Source organism: Ostrinia furnacalis, unplaced genomic scaffold (genome assembly GCF_004193835.3).
Source record: "Ostrinia furnacalis isolate ACB-3 unplaced genomic scaffold, ASM419383v2 OfSCF0388, whole genome shotgun sequence".
NCBI lineage: Eukaryota > Metazoa > Arthropoda > Insecta > Lepidoptera > Crambidae > Ostrinia > Ostrinia furnacalis.
The window spans coordinates 453,062-473,572 of record NW_021130627.1 but is presented as its reverse complement, the minus strand read 5'-3'; the positions used below and the strand labels follow the sequence as shown (position 1 = coordinate 473,572).

General features: G+C 36.2%; 1 protein-coding gene across 1 annotated transcript in view; it reads left to right on the top strand.

Moving 5' to 3' along the window:
• Camta (Calmodulin-binding transcription activator) overlaps positions 1–20,511 on the top strand; it is a 63,780-nt gene that overhangs the window by 4,476 nt on the left and 38,793 nt on the right. The window contains exon 2 of the mRNA XM_028317307.1: positions 13,985–14,056. Coding sequence (XP_028173108.1) covers positions 13,985–14,056 — 72 coding nt within the window. The remainder of the gene's footprint in view (positions 1–13,984; positions 14,057–20,511) is intronic.

The window sequence follows — 20,511 nt, the reverse complement described above, 5'->3', positions numbered from 1 at the left end:
ATTTATTTTTATTTTTTTTTAATGGTTATGTTCTTCAATCAATTATTCGTTGACGAATATAAATGAAGATACATTATTTCACTTACAATATCAATAAATAAATTCTTTCATAAATATTCATCAACTTTTTGGTCCTTCGAGCCGGATGTCAATGTGTGTTATATTTCATTTATCCAACTGTATCAACGTAAGCGCATAATAAATTTCCGATACGAAAATCGTAGTTCACCAAGCAATTCATAGCCTGTCCTCGATATTAAAATATGGATACCTGTTAAAACACCGCAGCCATCACTTCCAATTAGTTGGGTCCATTAATTGATTGAGTTTTAAAATATGCGCTCTTATCCCATCGGTGTAAGAGTGAAAAATGTTTTTACACCTGAGATAGTCGGTTTCAGAATCTGTTGGAACATCAGATAAATAGGTTTTAAGTATGTATTGGCTCAGATTGAGAAGCAACTACTAGTTTATTGCTGTACGTACAGATAACTAAACTCGTATCTCTACATTAGAGTAGGTACACTTTTCACTTTAATAAAATTTGAAAGCATAATATTATACCTAAAAAATATATGTATGCAAACAAAATCAGGTGAGATACAGACCAAGAACTTCCTCGTTGTGGATAAAAAAAATCTCTTTAATCTGAATAACAGAAGAAAGAGAAGAGAGAGACTAGAAAAAGAGTTTAGTAGTTTACTACAGTTCAAAGGCAAATCTTTCTTCTATTGTGTAGAACTAAACAACAGAAAATTTTAAAATTGTAGTAGTAGTACCACAGAATAGTAATAAGTTGGTAGTACTTAGTTTTGCAGGCCAGTGTATATTTAAAATTTTCCGTGAGCAATATCAAAATTCATAAAATTACCACACCTGGTACAGTGAACCTCAGAAATCTTACTCTTTCACAAATTCATTTATTCATTCATCAGTGAGAGGAGGTCAACAGTACTCGTTTGCTGGTTGGAGGCGATGGTAATGAAGTTGCTTGCGATTGATTGGGAATTTGCATCGGCTGAATATGCAGCAGGTGGTGCTTGGATCGTTGAATCGTAAATGATACATCGAGTTCTGATACAATATTGCGTGACGACCACAGACGGGGGACGTAGTTTGGGCGGGTTTCCCACTAGGTGGACCGACGATCTGGTGAATCTACCTAGTACATAGGTACCTAGATGCGGGCAGCACAGGACCAATCGTTGTGGAAATCCTTGGAGGAGTCCATAATCCATGCAGGTCCATAATCCATGCAGGTCCATAATCCATAATGAACTCCATGAACCAAAAAACCTATGCCATTTCTATCTAACCAATCACTTCAAAAAGACTGGAAATCCTTTGTCCAGGAGTGGATGTCATTTGGCTGGAATGCACGAACAATATTGCGTTTAGTAGATAGATGCATTAGAATCACAGAGTACTTTATATTATACTGGATGATGATGATGATGGATGAATGATAACAGCTAACCTGCGGGCGAAGCAACGTGATCCTAAGTTGCGAGTTTAAATTGCGCTGGTGTGATCCTTCCACCACTTCTCCTAAATATCCCGAAGTAATGGTTGAGCTATATTTGAGATGTGTATGAAAACCATGAAAAGGGCCTACACATCTAACGAATAAAATCTCTAACAAGTATTAGTTATAGTGGTGGTTAAAACTATTTACTTTTTATATCTTTGGCCACCATTCATCACATTCACGTGTTGAATGACTTTTATAGTTTCATGCCATAGTTTGGGTTGCGTGGACAATGCTATGCGTGTGCGTGACGTAGGTAGCATCACTATAAATATACGAAAATGCTTGTAATGTGAATTATTAAATAGTTAAATAAGCTTACAGCGTTTGCATACCCCAGTACATTGATACTGGCGTAGTAAAAAAACAACTCAACTCTTCATGAGGAGTGTAGGAATCCTCCATTTGCTTCTGGTAACATAACGAGAGACTCGCACTAGGCGTTTCGACGACTCGTTTATAATGCGAACAGCTAGGGACTGGAATTCGCTGCCTGCTGATGCATTTCCTGAACACTATAATCTGGGCGTTTTCAAGGCGAGAGTGAATAGGCACTTACAGGGCAGATATGTATCATCCTAGACTGCATCTCACTTAACACCAGGTGCGATTGCGGTCAAATACCTGCCTTGTCTAGCATAAAAAAAGTCGTGCTCCTGCAGTTCAGATTAAATAGCCTGATGGTGATGATAATGATGATAACAAGGAAAATACAAGCAAACTCGCAATATTAAGTCTAAAAGTCTATAACCTCAAACTCAAGGTTCCAAAAATCTTCATCTATCATCTACTTCTAACCAATCACTTCAAAAAGACTGGAAACTTCTTATAACGTGCAAAGAAATTGGACCAGTCTCCTTGGCGATCGGCATTCATGCGGAAAACCGTATTCTCCCTAAAAGCATGATGGATTCAGATGCAGTAACTCAGCCAAGAACACACTAGACAATACTTTATCGGACTACTTACGGACTACTCTGGATTTTTCCCAATAAGCGCAAGGCCACAGTAGAGAAAGGAGCAGTAAGATCATCACTGACGGCGATGTAAAACGTCATTGCCCTTTAAAGATGTCAAGTCTTGAAGGATCAAATGCTTTTTTATTGTGCAATAAAATATTTCTTTCTACTCCTTTCTTCCCCTTTTGGTTTTTTATAATGAGACTTTTATAAGTATTTATTTTCACTATTTGTTCTCACATCTTCTTTCTTCCATGTAGTCCGTAGCCATTTCTTATTAAATAACAGCAGTATAGTACTAATATAGCCTTGAAACGATTGATATACTATTATGTCCTATTTAGAAATCATGATAATCTAAGTTTGTGATACGGGATACTCTGTGATATGGGAACCACTCACACTCATACAGGTCTGAGAAATCGTACGTAGGATGTGTTCCCCTGTCTAACAACCATGCCAAGGATGAAGTAAGCTTACTCTGTCCGTCTTGACTGTGGCAAGAAGCCATGCTCGAATAACGCTAGGTGGTCTGGCGGCGCGCCAGAACTAACTATTATTGTGCGCACAGCTAACGGCTCTTAACAATTTGCAGCCTATTTTATTTATTAAGTGTTTTAAAACTAGCTTAATGAGGCACGTTGGGGTTAATGAATTGATGGCTCTAAATAGAGATTAGGCTTTGGAAGTAATTCATTTTTTAGGGTTCCGTAGTCCTGACAAGGAACCCTTATAGTTTCGATATGTCTGTCTGTCTGTCTGTCTGTCCGATGTTTTGCTTGGAAACTATTGGCACTAGTTTTGGTTACTTCATTGTAACTGTCATATCACCCTGTTGGGCTGAAAAGGGAAGCTTGAGAATGGTCTAGTAGAAAGCAGCAGTTACTGTTGAAACTACTAATATGTCAAATAATTATTATGGCGCTAATTGCCAAATGTCTTTGTTACATTGGAATAGGGTTGAGTTGTTAACTTTTTGGCCACTTTAGGTGTTATGACTCTGACTGTACACTACATAAATATTTGTAAAGTATTTTACCTGTTATTTATAGAAGGTAATTCTAATCATATTTTCATGATCGTTTGATTTTCAATTTTTTATGAAGTACTGTCATAACCTTTAACTCGAAGCTGAAGCACCTGCTTCGCTTACTTAAAATTCGCCTGGATTTTTCCACCTTATATCGAAAACTATAACCTTTAAGTGGTGGTTAAAGTTTTCCGCTAAAATTGAAATTTCGTTTACAGATAGAAATATTTAACTATGGATAGCAGAGTAAATTAAATTATCCTACTAATATTATAAATGCGAAAGTTTGGATGTCTTGATGTCTGGATATTTGTTACTCTTTCACGCAAAAACTACTGAACGGATTTTGATAAAATTTTACAGTATTATTGTTTATTAGCCAGAATATCATATATGTAGACTATAATTTATGACGATCTGTGATAAACTAAATTTTACGCGGGTGAAGACGCGGGCTAAAGCTAGTGCATAATAAAATACGATGAATTTTTGAGATGAGATAAAAGGTTTGACAAGAGATTGTAACAAGATTTTGTAAAAAATTATAAATCAATGTCATTTTTTTTCTACATATTTTAGTGTTACCATTAAATATGTTGTTTTAATGCAGTCGGTTCGCAATCGCACCTGATATTAAGTAAGATGCAATCTATGATAGTACATACTGCCCTGCAAGTGCCTGTTCACTCTCGTCTTGAAAAGGCCCGGATTAGTATTCGGGAAAGACAGCAACAGGCAGCGAATTCCAGTCCCTATCATTATTCTGAATAATTCATTATAGAAACTGAAGTTAATTTCTAAAGGTTCCTATTATTATATTGATTTCAGATTAAAATAACATAGCTTCTGACCTAATTTTAACTTAACCATGTTAAGGTCAAATATAATGTTATGCAAACATCGGGGAACTCGTGGATGCCATAGCTTTTGACGTGAATTGGCTGTATTATGCTGACCAGACAGTTTCGTATCTGTCGGAGCATCGTCGGTTTGTTTAGCTCTGTTGCCAACTTTTTGCAATGGCTTTACTACATTCATTTTAGAAATTAAGTAACTACTTGTTTATTTTTTTCGAGTACTCTAAACTAATCAAAAGCATTTTGAAATACCTTATGCCTTTGATAATGTTTAGGTCTTTATCATTAGTTACAATCTGAATTAAAAAAGAAAATATTATATTATATTTTCATAGGACAACAATGGCAAAGATTTTGCCGTCATAATTCTTTTATCTTAGCTACAACGAATATTTTTTGAAGATATATTTATTAGAAAGACAGAAAGAAACTTTTATTACAATGGACGTCACACAAATACAGATAATTGCATGTAGACATAACAGTGGTTTTACAACAATAAAATATTAGTGTCTATTTATTTGTAACGAAGTCGAAACAATTTTTGCTAGGCGCTGTCCCTGGGAGTGAAAAGTCATTATACCTACATTGCATGCATTGATGTAAGTTATATCGCTTTTATTTTCACTGTGCCTCTGACGTGTTCTGATCCAACCAAACAGAAGGTTGTTTTGTTTTTTGGGCATGAAAAATTTCCTGTCAGGCCAAACATTCGTTCTCTAGAACAAGTCAAGCTCTATCAACTTTTAACGAACTTCCAAACACACCGCTTTGCCTCAAGCCCCTTGATGGATGGCTGAGCATAAATTCAGCAAACTTTTTAATCCATTCAATCCGAATTTAGAGCGTTCCGTTTGAAATGCACTAAAATTGAACTAAACTAGTAATCCTGTAGTCGAGGGGATATACTTCTAAATGTAGAGTTTTTCGTGTCACAATAAAGAAAGAAGTTTTGATGTCACAGCTATTTGATGAAATATTGAATGTAGAAATTGCCAATGCTGTTCAACCGTTGATATACAATTTTATTGTTATTTTAATAAATACTCAAAGTAATTACCACTCCTTTTACTCCTTAACTCCTTAAAATAATACGGGTTAATTAATAATGTAATTGATTCAATATTTTTAATCCTTGTTCGTTCTACTTGTTCATTTTAACTTCATGTCTCATTGCTAACACGAAATTCGTGATGAGATCATAATTTAACATCGAATGACCCACGTGATTATCTTTCCCTCCTCCACTTTTTTAGCTCTTCGCTTCGTTAAACATCGAGAAATGAAGTCCAATATGGGTTCGGTCCCTAGCACTAGTCAATACGCCCATAAATCTAAGCCGAACACTTCGCCTGGTTCTCTATAGATTCAATAAAGTTTTTTAGGAATGCTTGCTACTGATTTATTGCGAGCGTTGACTTGTTTTAGTTAGGTATTGTCGAAAGAATGCACTCGGTCCCTCTGCTATTTTGGAGTTCAATTTATTTTTCTGGAAGCAAACGTGAAATTTAATCTTCTCCCAATTCTAGAAAGTAAAATAAGCATAATGTATAACTTTAAAGAGTTTTCAAGATATTTTCCATGAATTTCGGGATTGGACATCACGTAAAGTAATAAACCTATTCTTTGAGTAAAACACCAATGATTTTTAGTAGAATTTTTTATTTAAGTAATGTGACCAATCCTCTTACTTATTATTTACATGAAATAACCTACTGCCAAAAGGACCTCTTGAAACTTTCATTCAATCATCAACTTTCTCTATTCGATAACATACAAAGTATCGTGTTACTTCTATCCATATAACACTTATAAGTCGCATCGAGTGCTTAAGTCCCAAGCAAGATGTGAGACCACTGCACCCAGTGCATTACATTCGCAATATGCGCCATCTGCCGGCTACAGCCAACCTCACCTCTAGGGACCTCGATTAGCTATTAGTACAAGATATAGACTGTGTCGAATAACTATATATGAAAATGGGGTCGCAATATCGGTTGCATAGCTCCGTCTTTACAAAATTAAATGTTGGTTAGGAGTTTATATTGAGTTAATTAGCATATTATATCATTTTATCATCATTTCAATATTATCATCTACTGCTGAACGTAGGTCTGCCGATCGGAAACGGACTGCGCCTTTCTAATACCTTTATTTAATTTTCATTATCTATGTATCTAAAATCACTTACTTTGAAGATTTAAATGTACCAACATGATGCTTTATTGCACTGACTGTGACTATGTTAAAGCATTACAAAGTAATGTAAAGACACTTTAAGGCATCTGATTGAGTATTTCCTCTTGATATTTCATAGATTCGAATAATCTTTAAAGTAGGTATTCGTACCTCACGAAATATGTATGAGAACTTGATCTTAGAAAATGCAACATGCAGCTCGAAAGTCCAGAGCTGTTCGACATTAAACTCTATTAGTATATGATTAAGGCCATATTTTCGTCAATTTGCGTCATTACACAGATACGAGACTGGATTGGAGGCGATCGTAAAAGTCTAATTCACTCAGAAGCCGACGTTCGTACGGATATTAGGGTGTGGTGCAAGCGATGGGAGAAGGCGTGTGTTTGTTTCTTTGATTAATTCAGTACTGCATTTATTTCACTAGTCCATGAATCCAGTGATGATCTAAACTAAAGTCTTATTCGTAGATGGCCGTAGAGCTGCTAACCTTAAATTTTGAATTTATTATTACTTAGGTAGGTACCACAGAAACGAGACGCATTTCTTTCGTTTTCCACATACCTACCTAAATGTTGTAAGAGTCAAAAGAGGAAATTAATTTTGCAATATGTAAATGAGTTGTGCAAATCACATCCATGGTGTATAAAAGGCCCGCGCCCACGGGGACTTCTTGTAGCGATGCGGACGCGCTGCTGTAGCGCGTTAGTAGCGCGTTGGCATCACTTCAGTACCTCTAGCATGAACAACTTTCGTCTTCGAATTGTTTGCGTACTCGATAAAATTTGACACTCAATCTTCGAATTAAACGATAAGGTGACAATTTTGAACGTGACAATTTTGATTCTCAAAATAAGTTTCGTGCAACCACATCTCATAATAAGTTCACTTTACGACACGTTCACAAGGGCGCTGTTGTAGTTTTCTTACTAAATCTTTTATCTTTTTTCGTGCTAGCCGTACTGTAGTGCGTTGCAAATGTGACTAGCGCGCGTTAGTCGCGCGAAAGTCGCCGTAGGCTAGGGCCCTAAGTGCCCTGGGCCTATTTACTGAATAAACTATTAGAATTTCAATTTTAATCTGAACAATCTGACGACCGGTTGGCTGATAAATAAAACAAAAAATAATCATGTCCGTCATATTATTCAGCATACTACAAATGCCTATTTTTACACGCTTAGGTTTAGTGATTTCAAGAGTTTTATTTATTACACTTTCTTAACATCGCTTGCAGTTTACCCCAAATATCTCTCCGTAGACGGGTGTATATCCCCAAAAATCCGGTACGAGCCGGTTACTGGCGGAATGGCCCGCAGAAATACGACATGGCAGCGGCCGAGACCTGACTGTCCATTCGATGGTCATTGTCTTAACGGAATTGCCTCGCTATTGAGGTCAAGCGACTTTGGGGGCAGGTGGTGATTAAAGGTAGTGTTTGGGCATAGAACAAAAGGGATAGGTGTTTCACTTTTCAAAAGGTATTTTTTTAATCTTATTTTTAAGCAACAGTCTAGCCAGACTGCTGATTCGAGGGTCCGTAGTTCGATCCCATCGACGGTCAACGTCGACTATTGTCCTACTAATAAGCAATATTTACCAATTATTTTAAGAAGTTCTGTCAGTATCTCCCATCGAGAAAATCAAGAATGTCCAAATTACGAAACTTTCGTAACTCAAGATCACCAATTAAATAAGTTGCGGACAGAATGGAGGTGTATACCTAATGTTTTATCTACACTATAGAGAGGAAATATTTAATTGTTTGGTTTGAATTATTTTTTCAGATTTTTTTAGAATCCTACATTAATTTTAATGAGCATACATACATATAGGCGCTACTATATTCGTCGGGGCAGCTAGTCGATATAATAAAAAATTCAAGTGGAAGAAGTTTCTATTATAAACAGCACTAAGCCGACTGTCAACTTCTGCATTTGCACCTAAAACAGTTCGCTTTGATAAAAATAATGCACTAGTTTAAGTGTGCAGTGTGTTCAGTGAAATTTGTTCAGCGTACAGTTCTACAAACCACTTTTAGCTGCCTCAGGGTTTATAGGGGACACTTAGTGGAATATTAAACAGTATTTCATCTCGATAAGCGTGGGCGTGGGATTTACAACGCTGTTTCGTGCACTTGTTTCGTGGTTGGGACTTAGTACTTTAATGTTTCGTGGCCAAGGAGTTGGTTTAGAGGGGTTATGAGACATTTGGATGAAAGGCATAATGTAAGCAACTTTGTGGCATACTTTTACAACGACAAAATAAACTTAGTTACGATTTTAGTTTTCTATGTTACACAAGATTTATCATCATACCATTTAAATTAGTTTCTTGTGGGATATGACACTTTTACCACCAGCCCTTGCAGTTAAAACTCATATCTATGAGTAAGTTTTCCGCTAATTTGAGACCCTACTCCTGAGTTATAAGGCGAATTAAGAGGAAATGCTTGAAAAACTCTAACAGCCCTGAGATATTGATAAAAAAGTAAAATAAGTATGTATGTTTTGTTCTAATATTTATCCAAAATACCTACACTGTTTGTCTCGAAGTCTCCTGCACTGATCAACTTAGCAGAACTTAGCTTAGTCTCCAAAACTTGGCAGCAGGACCAAAGAGCGATGCAAAAAAGGCTCCAATATTATTGGTGTAGGCCCCTTCCCGGCGTGTCGTGTCGCTATAGGCCAGGGGTTCCCAAACTTATTTTGCCTATTGCCCACTTTGAGAATCAATAAATTATTTTTTAGCGCCCCCATTTATAGTCGAGAGCTCAGTCGGTGTCTAAGAGTCCTTCTAGTAGATGGAATTACAAATCGCCTCCCAAGCCTCTACACAACGCCCCGATTTTTTTCTGGGTCTCTTACCGACCCTCCTTTAGACCTACGACGCCCACAAGGAGGCGTTATCGCCCACTTTGGGAAAGGCTGCTATAGGCGATGGAGCCCGCGACACGTACGGCGGCTGAATAATACATACTGCACAACTGGGCCCGCTTTAGTGGCATGAGGGATAGGCGGTAGCGGGGTAGGTGGCGTTTTGCTGATTTATATGGAGTTCATTCATTACAGCCATAGGACGTCCACTGATGAACATAGGCCTCTCACAATGATTTCCATGTTGACCGATTGGTAGCGGCCTGCGTCCAGCGCCTTTCATGTTACCTTTATGAGGTCGTCGGTCCACCTTGTCCCACGCCGCGTTTTCCGGTGGCCTACACTCCAGAACCTTGCTGCCCCATCGGCCGTCAGTTCTGCGAACTATGTACCCTAACCTTTGCCACTTCAGCCCTGCCGGGATGTGCGCCGTGATAAAATCTTATCGATATCGTTAAATCGATAAAATGGCGCAATAAAAGCATATCGCGGCGCGCATGCTGGAGAGTTTCTCACAAAAGATTAATAATTATCATTGCGCGTCCAGACATCATTAGTTAGTGAGTTAGTTAATGAGAGCCTTAAAATAACTTTGAAGCTTATCTCACTCTTTTTAAATGACGTTGATGACGATTTTCTACAAAAAAACATTTGAAATAGTCATAAGACAGTTATTTATCAATCGTAACCATATCGTTGCCTCGTTCCGCTCGTTATATTAGGTATAGGAAAAAATATGTGCTTCTACAAATTACGGACAATACAGACAGACAATAACTCATCAAGCTAAACACTAATCTTATGCCGTTTGTAATAAAAGCCAAAAATGGGTAGTCAAATGTCCATAATATGATATCCTTGTCCGCTCTAACTTTGCTGTGTAGGCTGCCACATTCCCAGTCCACGGCAAACCAACCATATCGCTGCAAGGCCGGCGCCAGATAGGGTTACTGCGGAAAATTAAATTATATTGATTTTTATTAAGACCGGCTGAACCACTGAAGTGAAAATATGCAGTTAGATATTTTTTAAATTGTAGAGTCGTATTTTTCTGATCAAAAAGATTAAATAATGTTTAGATTAGATTCTTGTCTTGTTTGTATGTTTCGCGAAGATACTGCATGCAGGCCGCTACCAACCGGGCAACATGGAAAGCATTAGGGGAGGCCTATGTTCAGCAGTGGACGTCCTATGGCTGAGATGATGATAATGATGATGATGACTGCATGCATCATACCCATGTTTCCGTAAGATACGTAGGAAAAAAAGGGTTACCTATTTATGGAAAAGTAGCAAAGCGTCTTTCTGAGTATAGAAATGATGTGGAAGAGGAAACTAAAATCAGCACACAGTGCTTCTTAAAAAAAAAAACTACTTAAAATAACGTTTACTAGCTATTTTTCAAACGTTTGATAAATAAGTCCATCCCCATGCTTCAGGAGTCGTCAACTAACAAATTACCTACACTTCTACACTAACAATATGAAGAAGAAAGAAGTTTGTATCGAATAGGCTCCGAAACTACTAGACCGATTTGAAAAAATCTCCATTAGAATTCTACATATTTCTGACAAACATGGGCGGTACGATATTCGCCGGGGCAGCTAGCGGTAATACAAGTTTGAGGTAGCCGTGGCCACCACGCGGGTGTAACAAGGTTAGCGCAGGTGCCAATTCAGGCCTTTGTTTCGGTGCCCCGTACTTTCCGACTCTAACGCAATCCTAGACGCAAGCGCCACTCTGCTAGCCTATGGAATAAGCCGTGCTCGGGTTAACTACACGTAGCTATTGGATTTCAATGTGTTTACCAACAAGCGTTTTAAATTACTCCGTAAACTTGACTAAGTATTGTTTGATCACGGCGGGTGATAAATTTACTAAGCTGCGCCGCGACAAGCTTTTATCGTGCCATTTTATCGATTTTATGCGATAAGCTGTTTATCGTCTAAATCATCGATAACATTTTATCATTTTATCAAAGGCTGATCTGGTCTCTAACTAATTGAATTTTACTCATTTACTATTTAAATACATTAAAATGTTTCAAATATATGCGCGAATTTGGTTGACTTGATGTAGGATACAATGATTAATTACGACAGTCTTTGTATAATACAAATGTGTTCAAATTATGCATTTAATATTAAACTAGTAACTACTGTTCTCACGTTACTCTCGTCTTTAATTATTATTATTGTCCATAAAATAATAGAGTTAATTCCATAATGTTAACTGAACCCAGACGGTAATCTCGTTAATTGAAACTATTGTATAACTAAACGCTTATTAGCGTGTACCTAATGAGGACTTGTGACTTAATCCAAAGCTTTGATTTATAGTCGATCAAAGCGATGGCATAAGTTTGTCGTGGCGCTTCTTCTCAACACTTGCCAAATGTTGGACTCGAAGCGCTGGTATGGCAAAAAGATTATGAGACATGTGAAGGCTCCATAAGTACAAAAATTTTATTTTCTTTTAATTTTTAATATGTATTTGACTTGTAGGCTCTATTTTTAATTGTCCAAGTGGAATTTTGACATTTTTGATACACAAGATACAAAAAAATAGAAAAGAGTACAGCAATAAAAAATGGACGTGCGTTCTGCACAATGCTGTTTTATAATTATTTATGTTTGTAATTTATATATTTAAAATTAATAATCATATAATTTTGTTTGTAATTTTTATATTTAGAATTAATAATGATATACACGTAATATCAAACTAATAACATCACTGTTTTCAACGTAACTCTTGTCTTTAATTATAATATTATTAATTCCATAATGTTAAGTGAACCCAGACGCTAATCTCGTTATTTCAAACTACGAGTATTGTCTAACTAAATGCTCATTAGCGTGTAACGAGGACTTGTGACCTCGGGCACCGTTAGCTAAATATTCATAATAAGCTTTAGGCTTACGTTAGTTAATAGTGGCAGGCGTTAGCTATATTTCAAGTTAGAAAATAGCTTAAAACTTAAATTTTCTTAGCAAGGTAAAGGCATCAACTAATTACCTATGTGCTAACCCTTGATATTGATTACTGAATAAACTTTAAAGTGCTTTGATTACAAAGCACTCGTATGTAACATAATGATATGAGATGCTTACTGATTATTATTTACTTTTCATCTTACTTTCAGTGAAACTTAGACAAAATTGTATGTACAACCTTAAATGAACTACAAGATTTAAAATAAAAGTAAATAATTTAAATCGCGAGTAAATAGATATTTAAGTAAGCGTGTTTCATCTAGACTTACCCTCAAGATTTAAAACTAGAATGTGTATGTATGTACTCGTAAATTAATTTTAACCTACACATTTTTTACCCACATTTTATCTATTTAGGTAACCAATATTTTAATAAATCTTTGTTAATTACACATTCATAATTAAAAGTATTAATTGAAATCGCTAAATTTCCGTCGATTTAATATTCATAGGGATTTAACTTATTAACATTTCATAAGCGAGGGGTTGACTCTATTACAGAATATTCCCAACAGACGTAATATCGAAATTTAAAGCAAACATACAGTTGAATAGCCAATCTGCTTACAACAATTTTTAGAAGGAAGTACCTACTTAACTAATTATTTCAGATCGTGTGGGATAGATTCTTCTTAGTCGGGCACTCTTGTCAGAGTGGTCGTGGTTGCGCTGACGAGGTAGGTACATGGTGAGGAAATTTCATCTCCGAGAGCTTCGTGTTAAAGACAGACTATCATCAACTGTGCAACTACGAATACTGAAGTTCTTTGGTCACGTTTCTAGAAATGAGAACTCGATGGAGAGAGAGGTTGAAGCCGTTGAAGGCAAGAGAGCACGCGGTCGATCGCCAACCCGCTGGATAGACGCCATCACAAAGGCCACTGAGTCCACCATGGTCCAGTGTACTAGTGACGCCTTTAACCATCAGAAATGGAAGCATATAGCCAGGAGAGCTTCCCTCGGAGATGAAATTACCCCACCATGTGGGACAGATGTGTCGGAAAAGTAGTTGTTTTTGAACAATATAATACACACTTTTTGTTTGTGGCCCGGCTTTTTAAGAAAATCCTGTTATATCCTTACCTGTTATTAGATGATGTATCATGTATGAGGGGTGAAATACTCATAAAGATCAATTGCTATAATCACTTATGTATTTTTGAGATTTGTGAGAACCACAAACTTGATCGACGATTTAGTAAAGGTCGCGGGAAGCACCTGGATGCAGGCAGCGCAGGACCGGTCGTCGTAGAAATCCTTGAGGAGGCCTTTGTCCAGCAGTGGACTTCCTTTGGTTAAAACGACAACGATTAAAGTAGGCGCACACCGTTAATTTTTCGTCGGCCGATAGTTTATTCGGGAAGTTGATCAGTATGGGCATGTATGGGAGTGCGCACACTACGCCGATTCGATTTGGCCGATTCTTCATACAATTTAAAATCGGGCACAACTATCGGCCAACTAAAAATCAACGGTGTGCGCCTACAAAGTGACGTGTGTTTTAAAATGACAATTGACGAACGTGATGTGTTTTTGTTTCAGTGCATCTACGGTTGCTACGTGCACTCCGCCATCCTGCCCACCTTCCATCGACGGTGCTACTGGTTGTTGCAGGTAGGAGTATTTTGAGCTATCTTAACACTTCTATTTATATATTTATGTGTATGATAGACGTGGAATCTTTTTTATGACCCTACCTATATTATGTCGTAATTGGACTTAATTTGCGATAAAATATGGTGAAAATGAAAAAAAAAGCTGGGTAAGTCCACCAGGACATGTCTATTTATAATTTAAAAGGTTTTATTGGGCCTTAAAGAACTTTCTTTGATATTAGCATTTCAGTCATTGAGCTAGGCTTTAGATAAAAGGGGTCTCAGTTAAAGTGGCTTGCAATAGAATAGATAAATATCTACTTATTATTGTAAACAGAACAAAAAAGAATCTTGAAGAAAATTACTTAAGTAAACAAATTTTTTTCCCAAACGTCAAAAAATAATCTCACAAAACGTACAAATACTAAGCACAAACAACCCTCGCAATACATACGCTTACTTTATATTCTCTAAAAGTATTAGAACCGTTTTGACTGAGCGTTTTCTATATTATAATAAATCTCTTTCAGCCAACCTGCTTTCAGCTTCACTTTTCAGCATCCATTTCGCATCTCAATTTAATTCATACGTTCCGCTTTGAGATATATTTCAACATTTTTCAGTTTCACAACTTCAAGCAAGCCACCTCGACGCCGAAAAGAAAATCTGTATCACGAAATGCGAGACATTCCCGCGATTGGCAGTCTCATATTACCGATATTTGTAATATATCTTCCCGGAATCGCTCCGATATTAATGGAATAACCGGGAATTTTCCAATTTATACGACCTAAAAGTACCACCGACGCTAAGTAAAAGTTTTTATTGGCCGCCCCAAACTGGTATTGGCATTCGTGGTATAAAATACTTCCTTGAGGTTTTATTACTTATATGGATAGCGGTTAACTGTGCGTGCCCATAAAAAAAATACTGTTTTAATATTATGTCAATTTTCTCTAAGATCAGTCAAAGAAAATCGTATATCAAATAAAAATATATACGTATATATAAAAGAAAAAAAAAACACTGGCTGGTTAGAAAAAAAGCCGTGAGGTTGCGAATATGAATAAAATGAGAAACAAATGAAGACGTGCCTCCGTGCAAACTTTTGTTTTTATTTGTTAATAATGTTGTTGAAAAATGGTGTGATCTTGAAGTTTTAAGAAACGTGAACTGTTTTTAATTATTGTAGTGTGACGAGAAGATGTGGTTTTAATAAAAATCTACGAATAAGACAAGACAATGTAAGTGTGCCCTGTAGTTTTATGATTTTAGTACCTATCTGTAAGAAGCTAGGTGAAAGGAAAAACTAATGATTTTTATCTAAAACATAGGTACCTAGTTAGTTATTTTCTATGCATGGATTTAGATAGAGCAGGTCTCGCAGCAACTCTATCCCACCAATACAGGAAGCATTTTTTTTTAAAGAATAGCAATTTTTAATTCCTTTAACCTCTCATGATAAGCTAAAGCTTGTGTTACTAGTGGGTTCACCACAACAGTATACAATTTTGACAATAAAAATTTGATATTTATCTATTTCACAATAGTGCAAATCCAATTCACATTCCTAGTAAAACGTAGCGATAATTGCCGAGTGCATGCCTACATTGTGTGTACTGTTTACCCGTTCGTTCATGCATTGACACCTGTTACTTGGCCAATCAGAAATTCAATTAGCCGAGCATTTTAGATGGCACTGCGGGCCCGATGGCATTTGGAAATGCGGGTATTATGAGCGATATAATGGCCGCTAAATGCTGACGGCTCCCAAAGGCGAAAGTGAATGATAGCGTGTGTTACTTATATAAAAGAAAGTAATAGGCAATACTTAATATAGACGTTTCAGTTTACGTTTCAAGTACCAAATCTTCTGTAGGTTTGTTTGATCTGATAAAAATATAATACCTTTTTGCTTCGTTACATAAACAAGGAATTTTGAAAGTAGGTACTTAAATTGACGCAAAATGGGCCTCAACTAAACCTTGTAAAAAGCTTTATTTATAGACCACCAGGTTTCTTTTTCAAATGTTTCAAAGTGAGAAGTACGTCATAAGAATCTCGTGTCACATACAAATCTAAGTAGATATAGATTTGCATATTTTATTTGTGTTTTATTTTTGATCTTTGCGTTAGTTAACAAGTTAATTTCCTAACTAACATCAAATGTCTTACCAGATTTATTTTCTTCTACAAACGGCAACACATTTAAAAACTGTAGCTTCGTAAATAGGTTAAATAGAAGCAATTTTGTAACACATTTTCGTAGTGTTATGTATTATGCACCTTCTCACCTATATTTAATTTTGTACCGCTTCACAAAGTTACCCACGTATCAGGTGTCAACGTTATTTGGTGTTCCCGGAATCGTTAGGAATGTTGTTTTTTTCCTCTCAGATAAGATTACAAAGGTGATTGGATTTTTGGAAGGAAACTGAGGCACGCGCCGCTTTGTGGGCGTGTATTATAAAAGCCTTCGGAGAATCACTTTGATGGAAATTTCGGGTTTAGATTTCAAGCAGATTTTTAAAATTAGAGCGAAATAAAAACAACTTCGCCATATTTAATTAATAAAATGAAAACGAAAAAAGAAATGGAGATGTAAGTCTATAATATTAGAACTAGATTCTACTATTGAAATTATACGTCTATGCGTTTATCATTTTTATTTTCTTACAAAGTAAAATTTATCTGTTTTCATTGATTTTAATCATTCTTGCTTACAAATAATACTACAGGCTATTGGCTACTTTATTTGCAAAAATATTCCAAAACTTATATTACCACTATCAAGCATTTACAAACCCGATGTTACCTAACAACTTGTTATAATGTTCTACCAAAAGGCAAACCAAATACGCAATGTTTTATTAGCTCGACTTTCGTCCTGAACTATGTCTACAAAGGGATTTCAAACGAGAAAGCACAGTCATTGTGTGTTTACGTTCGCAGTCGCCAAAACTATGTCGCTCTAAGCTCGGCTATGGCGAAATGAAACTAATTCTAAACTTCGGAAGTTGACAATAAAACGATAGGGTTGGCACTGACTACAGGAAACCTGTTTTTTCTAAAACTGAAACTATTGTTAGAAGTAATTTAATTTTTTTATTAAAGATAGATTGAGGCAGAGATTTCGAATCAACTAAAAATAAAAAATAACAAATCAAAAACAGTAACACTCTAATTATCTCAGTTAAACTTTTTGTATAAATGCTGTGCCCATTTTAAGTTGGTTAAATGTCTTTAGAATTGATAGCATATTTCTAAAGAGTGCGAAATTATTCTTGGAGAATGAGAGCTGACTTGTTGAAATAATAGAGATTGGTGTCAGATTAACACAAATATTATTGTACTTAGTTCAATGGAAACCTCAAAATCTGCTAATTGAACTGCATTTTATTCGCTAGTAACACATTAAAACCGCTATTAATATCGGTTTGCTTTTAAAAAGTGATTTAAACCACAGAATGATTCATAGTAATAGCTTTTCGAATTGTAGATGCATTTTCGATCCGTTATAATTTGAGTTCGATGAAATTGTGATTTAATGTTTTTAATAATTTGATTCTGTGGATAAGAGCGGAAAAAATTAAATCTGATATTTATTTCAGGAAAATATTGTAAAATATCTTGAAGCTCAAAAAAAAAAATTACTCTAATGAATAAATAACTGCCTACTTAATGGATTAATAATTTCAAAAACAAACTATGTTAAAATAAACTGGAATTCTTCACTTGTTTCTTGCTTTTTTCTTTAGTAAGCAATTCCTTAATTAAATCTGTTTAATTAAACAGGTTTTTAGGAATCATAGCTCGTATCAAAGCCACTGCCTAGTATGAAATAGTGACTTATTGTCTGCCATAAATAAAACCTAGATGCGAATATTTTGCCGGAAACTTACAATGTGGCGACCGTTATAAAACGGTGCAATATAGTTTGTGTTAACAACATTTTCACATGTTAACAGCGAGTTAATGAAAAACCACAATAACTATAATAAAGCACACGTGTCGAGTGGCAACCCTGGCCCGCGGCCATTACATAAATAATGGCGCCATGTTTATTGCCGCCATTTTGAAGACAAATGGATAGTTATTACGGTGCACTCCGTTTTACATTCGCTCTTCGCGTTGAAAATTAAAATATTGTGTATTACTTATTTTATACGTAGCTTAACTGCGCTTGAGTCGATTTAGCGTCCGCTTACTGTTTGGCGTTAGGGTTAGCACAGTTTGATCGCTAATCCTCCCCACATAGAATAATGTACCTTATGTTTATATCATTTGCATCTATTATTCTTTCAAGCATAACGCTTTATTTAATTTTTTTAGAAACTATGTACTAATGGATAGAATTCATGTGTTTGTTACAAAGTTACTAACAAGTTTAGTGGGTCACAACACAACCACAGAATATGCTTTGTGTAACTTGCAATAAAAATTAAAAACTAATTTAGCCAGCGCAGCGGTTCAACTATGCCCATATTGCTCCACACTCGTCGGGTATTTGGTGTTAGGGTTATCACAAGCCGTGTTTACGACCTAAGTTTTCCGCAACTTCTAAGTTGTTAGTTGACTTAGAAGTTTATAGAGTTGATTATAAATGACATTGTGTAACAAATGTGAAAGTTTTCTGAAGCCATACCCTATTTAAGTGGCTACGAGTAATTTACGTTGGAGGAATACCCCAAGTGATTACTAGCTCTACTTTTAATTACAATTTCTAAAATTACAATTTACCTTAAGGTTATAATAAAAAATAGTAGTAAAAAATAGTTTTGGGATAACAATAACAAGCAGCATTTTTTATCGTGAAAGTGTAGGTAGCTTTAATATCGTGTTTTAAATAACTAATTTTTGGCGCCGGCTCGCAGTTAACCCTAATTCACCCGAGTGCTGTGCTGTCGCGTCGTTACTGTCCCTTTTTCAAGTCGTGGATAATTATATAAAAAGTATTACTGTTTTGTCGAAAGTTAAAATTTCAGCAAAGTCTTAAATCGTGTTTTATTTACTGCTAGACCAAATACCTAATTTTTGGCGCCGGCTCGCAGTTAACCCTAATTCACCCGAGTGCTGTGCTGTCGTGTCGTCGTCCCTTTTTCAAGTCGGGTGGAATGCTCATTGCGTCGCATCCAGTAATTAATAGGCTCTAAATCTTCGCGACCGGACTTACGTGAATCTGATAAAAAGTTCTGCGGACTTTAATTGTTATAGTCACAATGGCAGAGGAGAGCGGTTTCAATGATCAGTGTACCTACCATGAGTTTACGTTAGGTGTGCTCGCTAGCGAGTACGTCAAAAAACTCTATGAAGATTTTGTTTCTTGAAAGTAGCCGCTAGGGGCGCTGCACAATATGTCATACAATTAATGTCATTTTTTTACGCAGTCGCTAGCGAGCACACCCAACGTAAACTCATGGTAAGCACACTGAAACTAACGACCTTTCGTGTTCGTTGACGGCATGAGTGTAGGGAAATGAAACAAAATGGTTCAAAAAGAACAAGAATGTGTTTTTTAAGAAGTCCACGTGAGATCTCAGAAGTATCACGTCTTTCTTTACAGTGTACCTACCATGAGTTTACGTTAAGTGTACTCACTAGCGAGTACGTCAAAAACCTCTATGAAGATTTTGTTTCTTGAAAGTAGCCGCTAGGGGCGCTGCACAATATGTCATACAATTAATGTCATTTTTTTACGCAGTCGCTAGCAAGCACACCTAACGTAAACTCGTGGTAAGCACCCTGAAACGCGTGGGAAAGGGTGGATCTCTATCATTCAACAATCACTAACCATTCTTTCATTATTTGAACGTAATAGGTATAATAAGCGCTAAGGAAAAAATAAAGCGTACTTATTAATTTTTGTATGCCACTAAAAACAGTTTTCTTGCATTACTTGTACAAAACCTCCCCCGTCATTAGTACGTCGTCAATATAGCCCTTTACATACCAAATGCGTTTCAGTTCTCCCTTTTTTGTACCAAATGCGTTTCAGCGCTCCCTTTTTTGAAATCGTATCCAGTAATGAATGGGTGCTAACTCCCCTCGCGTCAGTGAGCGTTAACACGAATTTGATGCAAACGTTAAGTACGGCCGTACGTTAATTTTTATGGCCACTTTTGCTGTTCAGACATGTTTATTGGCCATTGCGTATTTATTTGAAGATGCAAAGCAGGAAGATCCTAGTGATAAATCGTTTTTTGGTGGTTTTTTAAGATAATAAAGACTTTCATTGTTGCCTTCTCAATTAATTACCAAAACCCTATCGTCGTGGATCATGTTCTGAAAATTAAATGATGTTAGACATAATGATTCAAACTCAAACAGGTAGGTATAAGTTCAAGCCAGTGATAACTTTAGTTTAATATTTATCAGGATATAGGTATTTAGTTCAATCAGAAGTTGCGAATTAGATTTTAGTGTAGATTCATTCTATCTGAACGTCATTTTAAAATAAAAACTTCTAAAATACAA